The sequence below is a fragment of the Talpa occidentalis genome, unplaced genomic scaffold (genome assembly GCF_014898055.3).
Source record: "Talpa occidentalis isolate TD23 unplaced genomic scaffold, MPIMG_talOcc4v2.1 talOcc4.4, whole genome shotgun sequence".
Taxonomy (NCBI): domain Eukaryota; kingdom Metazoa; phylum Chordata; class Mammalia; order Eulipotyphla; family Talpidae; genus Talpa; species Talpa occidentalis.
In genome coordinates this window covers 51,556,388-51,577,077 of record NW_023604295.1, presented here as the reverse complement: position 1 = coordinate 51,577,077, position 20,690 = coordinate 51,556,388, and the positions used below count along the sequence as shown (strand labels likewise).

Below are 20,690 nucleotides of genomic sequence, written 5' to 3'. Positions count from 1 at the left end.
TTGCATATGGTCCTGATCACAGTTTACCCCTTGCTGGTATCCTTTTAAAGACTGACGTTACAGCAGTAAGAATTACATGTGATGTTCAGTCTTCTGTTTGCGGATATTTTCTTTAAGGTGTATGGATGACTTTTTTCTCTTATTAGATTATCATTACATGGTGAATCAAGTATTCCCATTGCTTCTCCCGTGGGTTTATCATATGTATAAAGTGGGTATTACAATGAATCTTTTTTATTTTCTGAAAGTTGTGAGATTATGAAGACACTTGAAGCCAGTGAACTGGAGAGACTTTGGAAAAGGTCAAAAAAAGTAAACACTTGTCAGAAATTTGGAAATTCATGTGGATTTAAAGGGAGCTAGGCAGATGGCATATTATTTTATTTCTCTTTTTAATGATTATTGTTTTTGTTATTATTGTAGTAACATTTATATGACTGTATATGACTTAGAAGAATAGGTTCACACCTCTTCAGATGTATGTCACCACATCACACCTACCACCAAGCATCCAAAGTCCTTACTACTAATAATAAACTTTGATACAAAATAATTCACAGAATAATCTACAGACCTGCTTTGTTTATCTCAAGGATTGTTGCTAATAGACTCCTCCTGCCCCTTATTACCTACTTGTCCTGTTTTGGGTAGGAGTTCAGAATATCTGAGAAGATACAGGGAGTTTCCTGTCAAATAAAGATGAGGTGACACTCTATCCACATGCACAAGTACAAGGAAATGATAGGCATGTTTTTGAGGATGTAATATTTCTGCAGCTGTCAGGATTGACTTTTACCCTACTCTACTGTGTCATAGTCTTGTGAAACATCTGCCTCAGGAAGTAGAACTGAGTGGAAACAGAGAAATTGGCCAAGGGCATGAGACACCTGAGCTGTATCATGATGACAGAGTTAAATTTAGTTTTATGTTGCTGGGATTAGAATTTGTTGTGGCAGGGTTCCCTTATCCTAGAATGGAAGCTAAGTCAGGCAAAGAATAAGCTGGGGGAAGGGTGCATAATAGCAAAATTGAAATCTGTAGTCTGTAGTTGACAGAGAAAGATGAATTCGAGGCAAAGCCATGAAGAAAAGAGAAATAGGAATCAGAATATCAAGTAGACCTCTTGGAAGGTCAGAGAAAAGCCGTTAAGCAGGCTGGCATGACAGGCAAGTAACTATAAGACAAACTAAAGAACTCTGACATAGTTATCTTAGGTTTTTTAAAATCAGATTTTACTGATTCATCATTTGTTTAAAAAATTAGATAGTTTCAGGAGTACAGCTTCACTCCTTGATGTGTGCAAATGCTTCACTCACTCACCCACCACCAAAGCACCATCATGTAACCCCTTCTGTCCTTTACGCCATCCCTCTCCCACTCTGGTAACCACCATATTTTTCAGTCTTAGGTTTTTGAACAACACTCTCAAATTGAACTTGGTTTTTCAGGGTGAAAGAAAAGCCTTCAATCTCAGTCAAGAAGACAACAGGTCACGATAAATTGTGTCCTTAGTTATTCAATTAAACTCCTAATCAGCTTTTTTAAAAATGCCTATTTAGTACAGTTTTCATGTATTCTCAAAATACTGTCAACATATGGTTTCAGTTTCAGTCATGTACATTTTCTTTTCATATTTATCTTTTACACTTTTCCTACCGTTCCCACTGGTAGGAAACTGATATGTTGGAAATAGTAATCTGCTTCTGGACTTACTGAGAAGTATTGCTTTCTTCATTTAAAATATCACTTAATAGGGCCTCCCCAGTGGCACAGCGGTTGAGTGCTGGGTTGCGAAGCTGCCGGCGGCCTCTGCAGCGCCGGTTCGATCCCCGGCTGCTCCCCGGCCACCTGAGGAGGGTCCCACATGGCGCGCAGACCTCTCCTGCCGCCCGCTGCTCCCCTCAGCAGTGTACTTCGGTCCTTCTGCCTGCTCTGCTCCCCACCCTGGCTCTGGTGAATTCTCTCACCCTCCCGCGCTTCTGACTGTACCCAGTGCTTGTATAAACAAAACAAACAAACAAATAAATAAATAAAACATGCCACTATTAAAAAAAAAAAAATATCACTTAATAGATTAATATGCATAGGGGAGACTTTAAAGTATCATGAATTTTATAAATAAATAATCAAAGGTGGAAACAGTTTATTTCATGTCCTTACTTCCTAAAACAAATTTGCATACAAAAGGTATTATTGTTCATTTCCAGTAGTGGTACCACAAATGGAACATTATATCTAATAAAGGAGTTTAGAAGAAACATAAAAATATTATATTAAAATACCTATGAGTATAATATTTTTCCTTCAAGGTGAATGAGAAGCCTACTTTTGAAAAATTACAATTTCTGGGCTCCTTAGAGAAATGGCTACTTTTGGGGCTGGGGTGGGGAATATAGAAAATGAAGCTGGAGCACCTTGTAGTATCAGAAAAAAAGAAGTGCTTTTTTTTTTTTTTTTAAGATTTATGTTATTTATTTATGCATACAAGAGCTGGGGTGTAGGCCAGAGATGCGGGGGTGGGGAGTTGGAGGTGAGAGGATTCACCAGAGACAAAGTGGGGAGCAGAACAGGCTGATTGAAATACACTGCTGAGGGGAGCAGCAGGCAAGAGAGGAGAGGTCTGCTGTACCATGTGGGTTAGCTCTCTGGCCAGGGATCGAATCCATGCTGCAGTGGCTGCTGATAACTTTATTATTTATTTATTTATTTTTAAAGAAGATTTATTTATTTATTTATACAAGCACTGGGTACAGTCAGAAGCACGGGAGGGTGAGAGAATTCACCAGAGCCAGAGTGGGGAGCAGAGCAGGCAGAAGGACCGAAGTACACTGGTGAGAGAAACAGCAGGCGGGAGGAGAGGTCCTCTGGTGGCTGGGGAGCAGCGGGGAATGGAACCGGGGAGCAGCGGGGAATCGAACCGGCGCTGCAGAGGCTGCGGGCAGCTTTGCAACCCAGCGCTCAACCGCTGCGCCACTGGGGAGGCCCACAGCTGCTGATAACTTCATAGTGCTGAGACTTTAAACCCCTTGTGCCACCAGGGAGGCCCCAAGAAAGAAGTGCTTTAAAAAATAAAGGAGGCTTATCAAAAGAACACAGAAGTCAACCTGAAATGATTCGTAATGACTAATTAAAAAAATAAAGAGAGCGAGAAAAAAAATAATACTGGATTATAACCTAAAGGATGAAATAACTATTCTGAGTCCAAACTGATGCAAATTGTTATATAAATACATAAACTGAGGAGAAAGCACAGATTTTCCTTACAGAGTTCCAAATAATATATGTAGCCACTCCTCTTTCCAAGAGGTGGAACTTAAGATTCCTCCCTTTGACTCTGGTCTGAACTTAGTGACTTATTTCTAACAGACAGAAGATGGAAAGAGGAAAGTAGTTATTTTACAGTCGAGAAACCTGCCAGATACCACCTTAACCAAGTGATGATGATTAACATCATCATATTTCATGCTCATATCCTGAACCCCCTGAGTTAGATGAGAAAGGGCACTTCACCTATACTTGTACCAGTTTGCTCATTTATATAACGGGGATGCAACTGCTGCTGTATATCTCACAGGATTGCTGCGAGGATAAGATGAGTTACTGCTTGTCAGGTGCTTATCACAATGTCTGACATATAGTAAACATCACATAAGCCTGGGCTATTTTATATAATGTTTCCAGGGAATATGAGAAAAGGTGAGCAGTTACTGCTTCATTTGCTGCAAGTAGTGTTCAACATCATTATCAGATACCCAGAAAAATGTAATATGCCACTGGGCATTATTTAGCTTTGAAGAATACTTTTCAGAAGTATTTCCTAATTTTTTTAATACGTGTATTAAGAATAGATGAGAATACAATGATACTGGTCTCAGGGGAGTCAGCTTTAAGTCCAGTTTCAAATGTTCAGGCTAGCAAGTTAATAATAGCAGCAGATATTAGAGTAAGTTAGTGAATTCAGTAGATGTTATGGCCATTCATGACTTAATCACTGAATGTGTGAGCATTCAGAAATAGGACCTGCTAGTTGCTGTGGTAGATGGCATCTCGTGTGTCTCATTGTTGCCCTTATTACTTTTGAAGTATTATTTTGAGTGGTATCATTCAAATTAAATATTGCTTTATCTTTTAGTTTTTGACAACTGAAATATTGATCACATATAGTATAATTAACTAAATATTATTGGGCATGTAGTTATACATAGTACTTATGTGTATAATAGTAACTCAGAGTTTTAATAATGTCCCGAGATGTGCTGATCATTGTAATGACATTTACAAACCATTTTGTGCCAAAGCAAGCATTTGAAATGATCTTTCCTTGGTTTCTTCCCTTTTACTTCTGTTTTTTCCCCCCACAGAAAATATTCCTGAGAAAGATCTTCATGGAAGACTTTATATCAACCGTGTTTTCCACATCAGTGCTGAGAGAATGTTTGAGTTGCTCTTTACCAGTTCCCGCTTTATGCAGAAATTTGCCAATTCTAGGAATATAATAGGTTGGTTATGAGTTCTTATCTAATATTGAATTTGGAAGAATCTTATTATTCTTAGAGGGTGGGACATTTATAAATTAATATATCTTGTCAGGGAAAAATTAGACAGGCTTTGATTTTACTTTGGTGACATATAAATTAATATTTAAATATTTTGGTACAATTCACATGCTAACAGTATAACTGTTCAATCAGTCAGATCCTACATACAATTAAGGCCCTTTGAAAATGAAAACTCTATTTGTTCATTAATGCAGCAGTTCAATTGAGTTGAACCCAGCTTTAAAGGGTTTCATTGTGGAACAGTTAGATGCTAGTAGACTGCTAATTGTCACAATCACTTTGCAAAATGGCTTGGCAATCTCTACTATAGCTAAACATATGCATTCTCTATGATTCAACAATTTACTAATAGATATATATCCTTACTAGTAGATATATATTCTTCAGAAATGGGAACATGTGCACTCTGAGTGACATGTACTGTAGTTTTCATAGCACCATTATCTACAGTGAGCCCAAAACTCAAAACAGCCTGGTCATCAGTAACAGAATGGATAAACATGTTGTATATGTTTACACAAGAGAATACTATATAGCAATAAAAAAGCAGACTGCTGCTCCTTATAACAATATGAATAACTTTCACAGACACAAAAGAATATATACTATGATTTCTTTATATATACTTCAAAAACAAGCAAAACATATTTGTAACCATAAAGGCAGTATAGTAATTGTTTTTGTAGATAGCTGGGTGGATAAAGACTATGAGGGATTTTCTGAGATACTGGTAAATTTCTCTCTTGCTGTGAGAATTTTTTCCCCATTTTTCCCATTTTTCCATGTGGTTTTTTTTTTTGTGTGTGTGAAAATTTAAGGAATTGCATAATTGGGATTGTAGTGTCTATGGTATACCTCAATGAAAATACTAAAAAAGGCTTTAGTTAGGAAATTAGTGACTCATAGATCATAAAAGATTTCATAGATTATGTATTAAAAGTTCTACTTTGGTAAATATCTCAAATTAGCTTATAGTTAGTTTGAAGCTGAACTTATCCTAATATTTCAAGATATTTTAAAGCTTTGAGAGCCTGTGGTTTAGCTTGCTATATAATATTGGAAAGCAGCAGCAGAGATTTATGCAACATGAATCATTTGATATAGTCAAAGAGAAAGTTATTCTATAGTCAATTCAAATGTAGTTTATAATCTAGACATTTTATTAACCACCAGATGTTATTCCTTTATTAGAAACTTTTATGTAAACATAATTATGTATTCAGAGATCACATCATTGGTATGGATTCATGTATAAAAATAGTTTTTCTTCTTCATAGTAAAGTAGCTAAGTAATTTCTAATTGACAGCAATTGTCTTATGATTATATTAAGGATAACATAGCTTTAAAAATATTTTTTTCCATTCTTCCAGTTTTAAAAATATGGACTATCTGAGGGATATAAATCTTCCTCTTCATTTATATTTAACCTGTTTTATCTATTCTGAATCAAATATTTTCTTGCAATTCGTATCTACTTGAAGAACTTGGTATGTCAGAAGCATTAGCTATATTATTTCTCTTAGGTTCTCAAATTTCACCGTAATTTTCTTTTTCTTTAAAGATTTACTTATTCATAGAAGAACTGGGGTGTAAGCCAGAGGTGCAGAGGGTGAGAGGATTCACTAGAGACAAAGTGGGGAGCAGAACAAGCAAACTGAGTGAAATACACTGCTAAGGGGAGCAGTGGGTGAGACAGGAGAGATCTGCTGTGCCATATGTGGGTTAGCTCCCTGGCCCAGGACTGAACTCAGGCTGCAGCTGTGATAGCATGAGAGCACTGAGATTTAACTGAGACTATACCACCAGGGTGACCCTCACCTTAATTTTCTAAGTTGATGCCTATTGATATTGCACTGCCTTTTTTATGGTTAAAAGGTCCACAAGGAACTAACATATTATTCCATTCTGGCACTAAATGAAAGTTTTTTTTTAGAATTGCAACTGCATTGGTGTGTCTCATATCATATTTGGTTTCAATATAGACGACAATATTTGCAATTTGATGTTATAAATGGCCTTGGGAAGCAAAAACTTACAGCTAATTCCAAACCTAAACAGTTATAGGCATCTTATCACTTAGACCTGGAATAGAAGGTTGATCCCAAAGGAGAGACTCTGCTTAGGATTGCACACCCCTCTGCTATCTTCTGGATTTTTACCTGGTAATCAAAGTTGTATTTCTTGAGAACTGGTTTTAAAAACTTTAAAAAACATCAAGTACTCTGTGAAAAACCTTTAATCAGTTATTGTGCATTTCATCTAACTTCTGCACTAAAGTACCTACTACTAGATCTAATTTTTTTCAATTAGGGAACTTTTAAATAAGTATTCTTTAAATTTTTGTCTACAGTTGTATGTGAAACTACTTTTGTAATTCAAAGCTGTTTTAAGTCTTTATTCAACATTTTAAATTTTAAAAAAGTGTACACATTCAGGAAATTTGCATGTGTAGTAAAATAAAACCCATCACCTTAATTTACCATTTTTATTTATTGTGGTAAAATTTATATAATATAAAATTTACCACTTAAACTATTATAAAATGCACAATTTAGTGGCATTAACAACATCCACATTGTGTAACCATCATCACCATCCATCTCCAGAACCTTTTTCATCTTTCCAGACTGAAACTCTGTACCTATTAAACAATGACTTCCCATTTCCCCACTCCCTAGCTCCTGAGAGCCATCATTCTACTTTCTGTTTCTATGAATTTACTGTAGGTACATGATTTCTCCACAAGCTGGGATCAACGTCATGTTGTTGCATAATGACAAGTGATGGGGGCTGTGTCACCTATAGGACATTTAGTTTTGCTTTTCTTTCATGTTAAACTTGTAGCATACAGTTATGAGTAAGTTAGGGCTTATCGGAAATTAACTTTAAAACAAGTCTACAGCTACCTCTTGGATTCTATTTTAAGTCATACTCTTCAAAAATCTAGAACTAATTCAGGTTATATTTTGCATGACTAGATGTAGTATCTACTCCTTGGAAAGTACAACCTGATGGTCATCAACTGAGGAACATGAACTACACTATTGTCCTTAATAATCCACTGACTGGAAAATGCACCTCTGTCAGTGAAAAGCAGGTATGTCTATTCTGTCAATATCCCAAAAGAATAGTCCCCAATTTACAAGAGTTTCAACAATTAAGTGGCAAGGAAGAAAAAAAAGGGCAGAGGGGAGAAACAGTTCTATGTTAAAGAGACTTAATCATGCTAATTAATCCAATCTGAAAGCAAACAAATTAATTTTTTATATGTCATTATGGTATTGTGGCTATGTTTTAGGAAAATATATTTTAAAGAGATATTCTGAGGATTTATAAGGAGATATACTGATGCATTTATGGATGAAATTATATTAATGTCTGGGATTTCCTTCAAAAGCCAGGCAGAGGTGGAAGGAAGGGATGTGGAGATGAGGTGAGGATGAAACAGGATTGGGCAGGAGTTAATGTTGTTGAAGTTGGTTTATGAACTTATGAGGACTCATTATACTTCCTTTCTCCTCTTGTGTGTGTTTCATAAGAAATGGTTTTAAAAAGATCTAGAATCTGATCTATAGGATCATATCAGAGGTTACGGCCAGATCACTAGGTGGTTGCTGTGATGTATGGGGAAGAGATTGTAAGATATTGAATATATGGCACTGTGGAGTTTGTGTCTGGCCAATTTGTGTTGGTGCATCTATTATGCAAATAGTTTGAAAATATCTATTAATGTCTGTACAAGTTATGCTGTTGTAGTTTTCATCGGTGTTAAAAAGTACTTAAATTTTAGATTTTCAAACATTTAAGAAAAGTTTGGTAATTTGATACCGGAGCATAATTTGACTCTGGAGCATCTATACATTAGAGGATAAGTAGAAAAGCTGTGATTATAATGAGAAAGGTTTTGCTAGCAACCACATCAGATCCTACTTAGGGAAAGCAGTGTTTTATTTGGTTGCCCTTTCCTTGACTTTTTTGGTGAAGTGGTGGTGTTGAATTTGGGGGTTGTAATCCTTGCTTTGGTCTATTGAACCTTGAATTCTTACCCCGTTTATAAAATAATAATATACACAAAAGATTATATGGTTCCTTTTTCTCCTTCATACCTAAAAGAAAGCAGTCATGCAGTTTTCTGACAGAGAGGCAGCAACTACTATTTCTGCTGGTCCCTTCTCATTTGTTAGCTAGCACTGCCAACATGGAGTCCTCTGGCTCTGTATATAGGTTTTTCATGTCTTTTGTACTTTGTCAGAAGGAATTCTAGCATGTTTGAAATTGGCAAGGAATTTGATATACTAAACATTTACATGCAATTTTTTTTCTTATTTTGGCAGACACTATATAAAGAAAGTCGGGCAACACAGTTTTATTTGGTAGATTCAGAAGTAATGACACATGATGTCCCCTACCACGATTACTTCTATACCCTGAACAGATACTATATCATCCGAGTTTCGAATCAGAAATGCCGGCTGAGGTGAGCTGCTTTAGTCAGGATAGGCTTGCATATACTCTGGTAACATATTAATTTTGAAATCTTTACTCATTAACACTATGGTGAAGGCTTTGATATCCTGGAACTGCACAATTCAGAATCTGTGTCGTTTCAGTTCACTCTGTGTGGTTGCTGCTGCAGGAAGAGAAAGATGTAGAATTGTGCTCACAGTGCAATAACCAGAACTGGCCACGTGACCCTGTTTAATGAGAGAGGGGGTTGGGAGTTCTTGGAGAACACATGGTGAGCAGTAAGCACTTGTGCTGTAATGGGAAATAAATGCTGGTGCATGAAAAACAGTGACGAGCCAGCGTACATTTGACCTAGGCTTAGCTCATGTGATTATTTTCAATTCGTGTCCACTAGAGATTTTTCTATACAAGACAGACAATTTAGAATTGATTTTGAAACTTTCTTGTTTAAGAAAATTCAGGGCTAGCAAAAGGAAAGAAATAAAATAAGAAGTTCTTGGAAGGTAATTCTGATGAAATTATCAGAGGCAACAATAGTGAATTTTTTGAGGACGTCTCTATAAGTTGACAAATTTTCTTTTATATTCAACATATTTTAATTCTTTTGGCTTTCCACTGACTACAGTTTTACATTTAATTGCAATGTTAATATGACTAAATTCTGTCCTTTAAAGATTAAATATTCTTCTTTCCTCCTTACCCAATTAGAGTTTCCACAGATTTGAAATACAAAAAACAACCATGGGCCCTTATCAAATCTTTGATTGAGAAGAATTCCTGGAGTTCATTGGAGGACTATTTCAAACAGCTTGGTTTGCAAATTTCTTCTCTTTTTATAAAGATCACATTTATTAGTAAAATAGATGGATACTTCATTTGAGTCACAATAGGAACTGGTAGATATTATTGGAATGACTCCCACTGAAGTGCTATGACTGCCCCAATTGGCATTTAGATTTTTAATTTTCATTGGTGTAACACTTACCTAATAATACTTATTACATTTCAGACATTGTTCTATGTATGTTATGTATGTCCACTCATTCCAACCCTGTGAGGTCATTATTTTTTGCTGTTTTACTAAAACAGAAATAAGAGAGGTTAAATGACTTGTCTAAGATCACCCAGTTAGGCGATGTCACACTCCCTTCCTCAGCAAGGATCCAAGATGGCTGACTACAGAGGCTACGATCATAACATTATCTTAACTTTATTGTACTTGCTAAGGTCTGCAGAGTTCTTGGGCCCACACCTCCCTTACCAGTGCACCTTTTCTGGGTTTATGCAGACCCACTTAGCAATGGTCTCATGTACAAGTATGGATTTGGTGGAAGAGGCTGGTAAACATAGGGAAATGATACTGTTGTCTTGTTTGGATATTTCTTAAAATATACATGAGGAAAAATATATACATAAACATAAGTAATTTTAGTTATAGAAAAGCTGGAGGTCAGTCAGCCCAGGGTAATTTGAAATTTGTTATTGAGTTGTTATTTTCCTTGCTTTTCTCTCTGGCTATTTTATTAGTAAACTCCCAATCAAAAGCAGAGAAAATGAAACTCAAAAATTAGTTTGGCTACTGGATAATGGGTTTCTTTTTTTTTTTTAAGATTCATTTTTTATTTATTTATGCATACAAGAACTGGGGTATAGGCCAGAGGTGTGTGGGGTGAAAGGATTCACCAGAGACAGAGTGGGGAGCAGAATAGGCAGATCTACTGAAATATACTGTTGAGAGGAGCAGCGGGCGAGACAGAAGAGGTCTGCTGTGCCATATGTGGGTTAGCTCCCTGGCTGGGGATCAAACTGAGACTTACCACCTACACCACCAGGGAGGCCCCTGGATAATGGGTTTCTAATAAAAAAAAAATCTGGTTAAGGAAAAGATTGAAACAAATGACAAAATAGGGATTTTAGGTTGTTTGCAAGTTTTATTAGACTTCCTTTTTTTGCAAACCCTCATTATAAATTAGAACTTGTTATATGCTATTCTTTTCTTTGAGATTTACAATCAAGTACCATAATCTATCTTGGAAATCTTTCTAATGATTCAGTGTAAGTGGGTAGCCTGTTGTTTCCATAACTGAAATCTTTTCATTAATATTTAATAGAGTACATGGCGAATTTGCTCTGATGATCCCATTACTTATTAATACAGTTCATTCTTCCTAGAATAATGAAACCTCATTATGGAATCCCTGTACTCTCCAAAACTTTTCATTAAGAGTAAAATTTGACTCTAGGCCATATGAACTTGAGTAATAGTTAAAGAAAGTTACCAAGGCTTCAAAACCCAAACTGAAAGCAAAATATCCAACCTCCCCCAACAATCTTACAGTTTAGAAAGTTTCTAGGGGGCCTCCCTGGTGGTGCAGTGGTTTGAGCACAGCACTGTGAAGCTGTCTGCAGCCTCTGCAGTGCGGGTTCGATTCCCACATGGAGCCGCAGACCTCTCCTGTCGCGCATGCTGCTCCTCTCAGCAGTGCTTTAGGTCTGTCTGCCTATTCTGCTCCCCACTCGGTGGGTCTCTGGTGAATCCTCTCACTCTCCTTCGCCTCTGGCCTGTACCCCAGCTTTTGTATAAATAAAAAAATAAATCTTAAAAAAAAAGTTTCTATGCTATGTATAGATTTGTTTTATTCTTCTTAGAATCAGATTTGTTAATGGAAGAATCTATATTAAGTCAGTCCATTGAAGACCCTGGAAAACTTAGTGGCCTACGGAGGAGAAGGCGAACATTCACCCGAACAGCAGAAACAAACCCTAAACTTTCTTCTCTGCGTTCTTCTGGAGATGTGGGCTTAGATGCCAAAGGGGATATTACAGGTAACTGTTAGCTGGTAAACAGGGTTGGAACATTTTATCAGTAATTACTTATATGAAGCAGAATACACTTCTTGTTGATGTCAGTTCTTAGGTGCTCTCCCTTGTCTTCCCTCCTTTTCTGAGGTTTCCAAACTCTGAGTTCCTTAAAGATAACTAGTATTTAAATATAAAGGAGCAATTGCAAAATGTTAGGCATATGGCCAACAGCAGTAGTTTACTAGGCCCAAATGATATTTTAAAATTGGATATATTTTATATAAAAACAGACCTGACAACCCTGGACCCAAATCCCTTCTTAGCAACTGTTGGCAGCTGGCTCCATTTGAGCCAGGGCTCCCAGGTCGCCAGTCCCGCCCCTGTTCCCTGCTCGAGGACTCCTCGCTCATACCTTTCCTGCTTAGCATTTAGAGACACTTGTCTACCCTTGAATGTAGTAATTATATGGTTTTAATCCTATGTACTGTCAAAGATGGAATTTGATGTTTATTATTCCGACTTTCAATTTTGAGGACATCTTGCCTCTATTAACTGTTATTCTCTCTTCTCAGTGCTGTAAAGCTGTCATACCTTCTCATCCTTCTACATTAGCAAATCCTCTTCTAAGGTTTACATCAGCATGAATATGCTTATCTACTGTTTAAATTTCATGTTTCTTTAATTTTGGCATTTAAAAGGTTGGGTGACAGAAAACAGGTAAGGATGATTAAAATTTTTTTTTAAGGAGGAAAGCGCTGTACCCTGTTCAAATATTGTTTGCAGAGTTGGAACTTAAGTAGAGAGCTTCTATGCTGTATTGAAATGCTTATTTAATTAATTCGTATTATAGGCCAAATTTGCAGGACTGATGTTTTTTATTGTAGATATCTTTCATATTACACAGGATATCAAAAACCAAAAATGAGGTGAGGGAGTTCAACCTAAATCACTTTGTCTTCACAAATAATTTCAAGAATTTTTTCTTCAGTTATTTTCAAATGAAATTAAATTTTTACCAGTTGTTATCACAGTCCTGATTCTGAAGCAGCCTCTTTTTTGTGTGTGTGATCTGCAGGAAAGAAAAAGGAAATGGGAACCTACAGCATCGCTCTTATTGTGGTGATGAGTATTTTGTAAGTGTTTGTTTTGGATTCTTATTTTATTTGTGTCTTCATTTATATTTTAACTCTCCAAGATGATTTAGTTTATTTACATATTACTGTATAGAAATTGCCACTGTTTGAACAATTTTGGCCTTCAAAACCAGTAATTTTATGTGCTTGTCTGATAGTTTTTGATGTATGATTTTCATAATTATTTAATTTGAAAGAACACTAAGTACATGTTCAATAAATGTTTTTTATTTTTAAAACTAATCTGGGAAGTTCTATACAAAGTGCTTAAGTTAGTTTACAGTGACATTTTTGAATAGAAAATATTATCAGTAATCTTTTCCCTTACTTTGCATAAAATTTATACTCAAATGTTGAAATGTTAATCTACATACCATTTCAATACCACAATAATTTCTTAGATTTGATTTTCTTGCTACTATCTTAGCTTTTGTTTTTTCTTCAAATTCTCTTCTGGACTAGTAAAGGTGAATACTATATATTTTTAAGGGTGTTTAAGTATTTTAATAGAAAAAAAGAGATATGTTGCTATCTATGTATTTGAGGAGATATATGTGTGATAAGATATATACATCCACTGGAAAACTGCTGTGAAAGTCAAAGGAGTAATAAGTTAATCTTGTATATAACATTTTATACATGGCACCATTAATATATATTTGGGATTTGATACTTTCTTTGTCTAAGGTGAACTAGAATTTTTGCTGAATAGGTATTTTTCCCCCATTGGGAATAAGAGGTACATCGTGATCTGTCTAAGATCAAGTCCATATTGATCTTCATTTCCTTTTCTGAAATGGAGCATTATGGGTATATAATTGCTTAGTCCCAAAGCACCCAAAAATAGATCTTGAAAGCTTAGCCGAGAGATTTCTAAGTTGGTGGTCGCACATCAACAATGACTGGGATTCCTAGCTTAGAGGCGAGCTCTCAGGAACAATTCCAACCTGCTTTATCTGAGGACTTCAGTGTTACTTTAGTTACCTTCACAATGTTCCACTTAATACTTAAAAGTAATTCTTTCATACAACAAAATAGGAATAAATGATTTAAATAACAATAACTGGAAACTGGTTTCAATAATACACATTCTGGAAACTTTTGCGTGTATATTCCGCATTAACAGTACCTCAGGTGTACATAAGAATGGATTAACCAGCTGTGATTTGCTCTGCCCAGTTTGCTGTTGCTAGTTTTGTTGAATGTGACACTGTTTCTGAAGCTGTCAAAGTTAGAATATGCTGCTCAATCCTTTTATCGTCTCCACCTCCAAGAAGAGAAGTCTTTAAAGTAAGTCCTTTTTTCAACCCTAACCTGTTTTACCATATTATTTCAATAATTCTTTAGCTGCAGAAAATTTCATTCCAGTTTGAGAGATTTTGGTTTGCTAACTATTCTATAGTCATCAATTTTTCAAATTTTTTATTTCCTGTGCAAATATATGGGGCCCTAAAAGATGAAAGATTAGAATCTATCCCCCTGATTCTTAAGATTTTTTTTTTCAGTTTAGTCTCTGATACGGTGTCAAGAGCAGAAAATATTGAAAACAACAGTGAACGGGCACATAGTTTAAAAGGAGTGCTCCGAGACTCCATTGTGATGCTGGAACAGGTAGGTGACTGGACCACAGGGCTCAGCACTTTCATACGGGTAGGAATCAGCTGCCCATCTGGTTGTGAGAGAATATCTACTCTAAACTATATCCACACCTCCTCTTAGGGGCAACTCAGCCTTACTAGTTTCTGTATTATGCACAGTTTACCTTTTTGGGTATGTTTGTTTACAATATGGAAATAAACTGTGGATACCACTGCACACCCTCCTTTTTCAATTAGTAATAATATATTTGGCAGATGTTTCCCCATCAGCCAGTATACATCTGCCACATTCTTTTTGTTGATCCTCCTAGATAAAATTGATGCTTAATATCAACTCTTTTAATGAAGAAATGTAAATACTGCATTTCTGTTCATTATTTTTATTTTATTTGTTGACTATAGATCTTAGAGGTGCTTCCTGCATCCTCATAGCCCTTGTTTTCCAATTTCTTGGTTAACTCTGCCCTCATTTGAACATTACATATTCTCTAGTGCCTTCCTGAGTAATGGTGTGGAGGTAAATATTTTAAGTATTTGCCTGTCTGAAATTTTTTTATTCTGTCCTCCCCCTTGATTAATAAATGTCTCTGGAGATAGAATTCTAGCTTGGAAATAATGTTTCTTCAGAATATTGAAGGTATTGTGCTATTGGCTCTAAGTTATTTTTGCTTCTGGTGTTACTATTGAGAATTCTGAGGCTGTTCCCATTCCTAATCCTTTAACCTGGAAATTCTGACCCTCTAGTTCTGGGAAATAATGATTTATACATGTCATGATTTCCTCCCCTCCATTTTTCCTGTTTTGACTTTCTACATTTATAATTCAGATGCCCACCTTCTACTGGACAGGTTGTCTCATCTTACCTTCTGTTTCCAACTTCCATCTCTTTGCTTTTTTGTTCTGCTTCCTCAGGGATTTCCTCAATTTAATCTTCAAATTCTTCCATTGAGTTTTTCAATTTTTGCTAACAAGTTTAATTTCAAAGAGATGTTATTTCTCTGAATTTTGCTTTTTTAAATGGCATTGTGCTCTTTTTAAATGACTATAATATCTTTTATTTATTTTTATTGTAGTAACATTGGTTTATAGAACAGCATATGATTTCAGGAAATGGGTTCACACTTTTTTGGATATATATCACAACACCACACCTACAATCAAGACACCCACAGTCCTTTGCCCTAGACCATTGCTCCTCCTCCCCAAACCCCCACCCCCACCTTTAATGACTATAATATCTTTAATCTCTGATCATGTCACTGAGAGTTAATTTTTTTGTTTGTTTTCTTCTTTCATACTCACTTTCCATCAAGATCCTTTCCCCACTTTGATTTCTGTCCTTAGGATTAGAGGATTTCGTTAGACATCTGTAATACATGACTGTGTTTCTGTAGATGTGAAGTTCTCAACATGTGGTTCTAATCTGACTCTGTAAATCTGGCTCAGCTGTTGCTTCAGAAATCCTGATACTAATATCGTTACGTCTTTCCTCTTGCATTGGTCATTTTTCATGGAGGACTCTTCCAGTCTCCTCTCTCTGAAAGATTAAGGGCTGGCTGCCAGCATTTTTGGAGTTCAATAAAAGAAGAGGGGTTGGAGAGGGCAGGGGGGATAATCTCAATGCACTTTTGCATAATCTCTGTTTTTGGTATGGGCACTGCTGTCCTTACTGATGTCTAATGTTCCCCCATATCACCCCCAGATAGCCAGAAAGCCTTTCTTCTTTCTAAAAAAGAAAGAAGAATATATTTGGCAGATGTTCCTTCTGTCTGGGCAGAAGGAAAGGTGAGGTGCCTATCTTAGTCCCTCTGTATTCCCACTTCCTACTGGCCATCATTCTCTGAGACTCTGGTTGGTTCTTAGCTTTCTCTGCTGTTTTAGCTTACGATACAGCTTTTTCAGACCTGCAAAACCATCTATCTGCTATCTAGTTTCCAAAGTTGTGCTGCTGTTGTAGCCTTTTCTGTCTACTTCCCTTGTGGATTTAGGCATTTAAAAAAATCTCTCTACTGTGTCTTTGGTGAGGTTTCAGGTGAGAGCAAATTGGATGCATACATTTAATCCACTCACTCAATCCCACCGATTCCTACCTTTCTCCCCTACCCCTCTCATTTTCCACTGATGTTGCTTGAGCTGAGGTCCCCAGTGACCTCTGGCTTTTAAAATTAATGTACCTTTTTTTAGTTTTCATCTTTCATTGTCAGCATTTGATAGAGCTGACCCCTCCTTTTTTGAAATGTATCTTGCCTTCATTTAAATCATGAAAAAAATCCCAGCATTATTGTAACTCACGTACTATAAAATTCACCCTCTTAAAGAATTTTTAGAATATTCACCATCACCACTAATTCCAGAGCATTTTCATCACCCAATAAAGAATGACTGTACCCAGTAGCAGCCACTCCCCACCCCTTACTCTCTCTCTGCTCCTGGCAATCACTAATCTATTTTTCATTTCTGTGGTTTGTCTTCTTCTAGAGATTTCATACAGGTGGAATCATATATTGTTACTGATTTCTTTCACTCTGCATAATTTACTTCTCTTCTGACTTGTTCCTGGCTCAGCGCTCCCAGCTGTGTTAGAGTCTTTACTTTACCTTCTTTACTTTCCCTTTTAGGTGGATTATATCTACTCTCCTAACTTTGCATACAAAACATACCAGTGACTCCTAAATTCATACCTTTCATCCTGATCTCTTCCCTGAGCTCCAGACTCATCTAGTCACTTGCCTACTTGCCCTCTTCACCTTGGTGCTAACACTTGCTGCTAACAGGTGTTCCAGACAGATTGTATCCAAAACAGTATATGCTTTTCATCCCAAGCCAAACTTAACTTTCCTCTAGTTGACCTTGTTTCAGAAATGGTTCTGTCATCCCCCAGTTACTCAAATCAAAAACTTCATACACTGTGTAAGTGTGTATTTATGTATGTGATTATCCATTTTAGTTCTGTAACCCTTACTAGTCTGTAAGCTCCATGAAGAGGGGAAAGTGCCTATTTGGCTCACCATTGTATACCCAGTGCTTAGCACTGTGCCTAGCAGGTAATAGGCAACCAAGAAATATTTGTTGAGTGAATGAGTACAAAAAGACTAAGAGATAATTCTTGCTCTCAAGTTGCTTATAATTTCACTAGAGAAATCAGATGTCCATGTGTATTATTTAAAGACTGTAAGAGTATAAAATTAGGGCCTCCCCTGGTGGTGCAGGCAGTTGAGTGCAGCGCTGTGAAGCTGTCCTCAGCCTCTGCAGCACCAGGTCTATCCCTGCCAGCTGGTAAGGAACCCACATGGCGCGGCAGAACTCTCCTGTCTCGCCCGCTGCTCCCCTCAGCAGTGTATTTCGTCTGCCTGCCTGTTCTGTTCCCCGCTCTGTCTCTGGTGAACCCTGTCACCCTCCCGCGCATCTGGCCTGTACCCTGGTTCTTGTATAAATAAATAAATAAATAAATAAATCTTTAAAAAAATAAATAAGTAATAAAAAAAGCTTTAAAAAAATACAAAATTAAGTGTCAACGGAAGTAGTAATGCTTTGGGAGTTCAGAGGCAGAATGGCTAGGGAAAACTACATGGACACATGGGGGATGGGTAAGTTTTAGATGAAGAGGAACATGAGTGTAATAGCAAGCAAAGCCCTGGTAGTGGAACTTGAGTTGTTCAGGAGATAGTGAGAACAATGCAACTTCAGAAACCACTTAAGAAAATAAGACTTTCACTTTGGATAATTTGACAAATGGACCCCCTGGGAAGTAGGATACATGGCAGTATGTTGTAGGAAGAAGTGCATTACAATAGCAGATGGGAGGATCTCTGTGGCAGCTATACTGAGAGATACCAGGGCTTTTATATATGCTGTTTTTTATTTGGGCATCGGTATAAACACAATTAATATTAAATATATTTGGAAACTTTTGGTATAAAAGTAATAAGAAAAGTTGAAACAATCTGATGTTGAAAATTAATTTTCTTTGCAGTTGAAGAGCTCACTCATCATGCTTCAGAGAACTTTTGATCTACTAAATAGGAACAAGACGGGTATGGCTGTTGAAAGCTAGTGAGCTTAAGGACTGAAATTGTAGAGACACTTGGAACTAAAAGCAAAAATCTAGAAGGAAACCAGAGGATGAAGGATTTTAATCATCACAGGAACATCTCCATATTTTCTCATCATTGGTACTTCTGATATGAGCATTCTTTTTAAATAACATTTACTTGATAGTCTCCGATGGCCTTAAAAATCCGTCCTTTTACTTATACATAATTATAAGCTGTGAATTTCTTCAGTGAACCATGAAATATACTGTGGATTTAAATTTCTGTGATACAAAAAGAAAATGGAACATTCTGAACTGAGTAGTACGGCCTCATATTTTTAGTGAGGTTGGAAGTTTGATGTTTTTTGTTAGTGTAGAATCAGTACATGTCCAGTGGGTTCCTTTACAGTGGAGAGAGCTTGAAGAGGCTAAAGAAGACAATATAAAAAGAAACCTCTCAATCATTACTAATTTTGAAGGATTAGTCTTTAGGCATATGAAATTACTAGATTTGTGTACTGTAAATGTCTGTCTATTTAGCAGGTAAATTCAGTAGTCACACTTTTGCATCTACTTGTGATTGTTACCTGAAAGGCTCTCCAGCCATGTTGTATCTTTATGAAAGAAGTAGTTTTTCCTTCAGGTAGCTAGCTTGCCTCTTCATGCATCAAATGACAGAAAAGTCAGTGTCCATGAAGGAAACATATAGGATATTAACATTAAAGAGGAAAAAGCATGCTGAGTTTTCAAAACCAGATTATATGAACATCTGGGCAGTTAGTGACAGGGCAAATTAATACTTGAACTAAGCTTAGTTTTAGCTTAGCAGTCTTTCATGGTGGAAGTAAGCTGTCTGGTTGAAAATAATTTATGTATTAGTTTTCAGTAGCCAGTTATGGCATGTTTTAATACTTAAGGTAAAAGCCAGACACAGACTTTGCTCTTTAATAAAAAAAACTTTGGGGGGGCATTATGTCCCAACACAAATAAATGTACTGATTGAAGTTGTCAGACTCAAGATTTGATTTTTTCATAACAAGTTTTTAGGCATATATCTCAATACAAGTGATGCTTCTGGAACAAGAGAAATTTGTATATATTCTTGGAACAACCATTGCCTTTAAATGTTTCCCTTTTTTAGAGTCACTTGGGATTACTAAAGTCATTTTTTGAGATGCCTGCAGAGAATGAAAGTATTGACTCGGTTAGAGGGAAAATGGGCTTTTCTGGATGAATCCCCATAAGCCTACCTTGGGGTACCAGTGTACTTAGGGACTTTTTGATGAAGATTTAATAAGTGTCTGGCTGTGAGCAAGTGACTGCATTAAAAACTTGAACCCTTGTTCTTTGTGAAATTCACAAAAATGATGAGTGACAAGTTGAGTATTTTTGTGATGCTTCTTTAAAACTTGTACTTCATAATATACCTCAAAGAAAATTACCAAAATAGTTTATAAATCAAGACTAAAAATATACACAGAATTTAATTAACTGTATAAGTGTACAATACTGAACAGCAATAAATTCCACAATGTCTAAGTTGTAGTTTTTTCTTCGTTTTCTGTTTAACCCCCCCCCCCCCAATTATTTAGAAAACCTGCTGTAGTGAAAGTATGTACATGGGCCCACACTCCACAATTTTGTGCGAAAAAGAATTCTCATCTTAAAGCAATGTCATTTCAAATATGCTAACTGCTGAAACAAATGCACTAGATAGGCCTGCTGGTCTCACGTGGAGACTCGCCAGAAATCACGACTATGAACAAGTTGGATAAATGAACAGCTCAGGGACCGTGATGGGCCTTTAAGGGAAGGTTAGCGAATTTGGGGGCGGTACCTCGGTCACAATTTACGGTGGCGAGCACCCCCAACGCCTGTTGCCGAGGTCTGACCGAAGACTGGCCAACCTACGGGTCTCGCGTACTTTGGAAATCCTCGGTGTCCCCGAGTTTTCCTTATTAGGGTCCCCACCTCCCCCGGCCTAGGGATTTGGAGGCCACCCCACCCACGCGCCGCCCGCAGGCACCCGCGGGGCTGGGCTGGGGCCGGACACCGCCTCTGGGCGGGGCGGGGGTGCGGGGCTGGCTCGGAGCCCCC

The 20,690-nt window shown here is 37.0% G+C and overlaps 1 protein-coding gene across 1 annotated transcript in view; it reads left to right on the top strand.

Moving 5' to 3' along the window:
* Positions 1–20,056, top strand: part of GRAMD1C (GRAM domain containing 1C) — a 71,503-nt gene extending 51,447 nt beyond the window's left edge. Inside the window, 9 exon segments of the mRNA XM_054700593.1 lie at positions 4,362–4,499; positions 7,539–7,657; positions 8,895–9,037; positions 9,736–9,839; positions 11,677–11,853; positions 12,905–12,962; positions 14,142–14,252; positions 14,468–14,573; positions 18,534–20,056. Coding sequence (XP_054556568.1) covers positions 4,362–4,499; positions 7,539–7,657; positions 8,895–9,037; positions 9,736–9,839; positions 11,677–11,853; positions 12,905–12,962; positions 14,142–14,252; positions 14,468–14,573; positions 18,534–18,614 — 1,037 coding nt within the window. The 3' untranslated portion in view covers positions 18,615–20,056.
* The last annotated feature ends 634 nt before the right edge of the window (positions 20,057–20,690 follow it).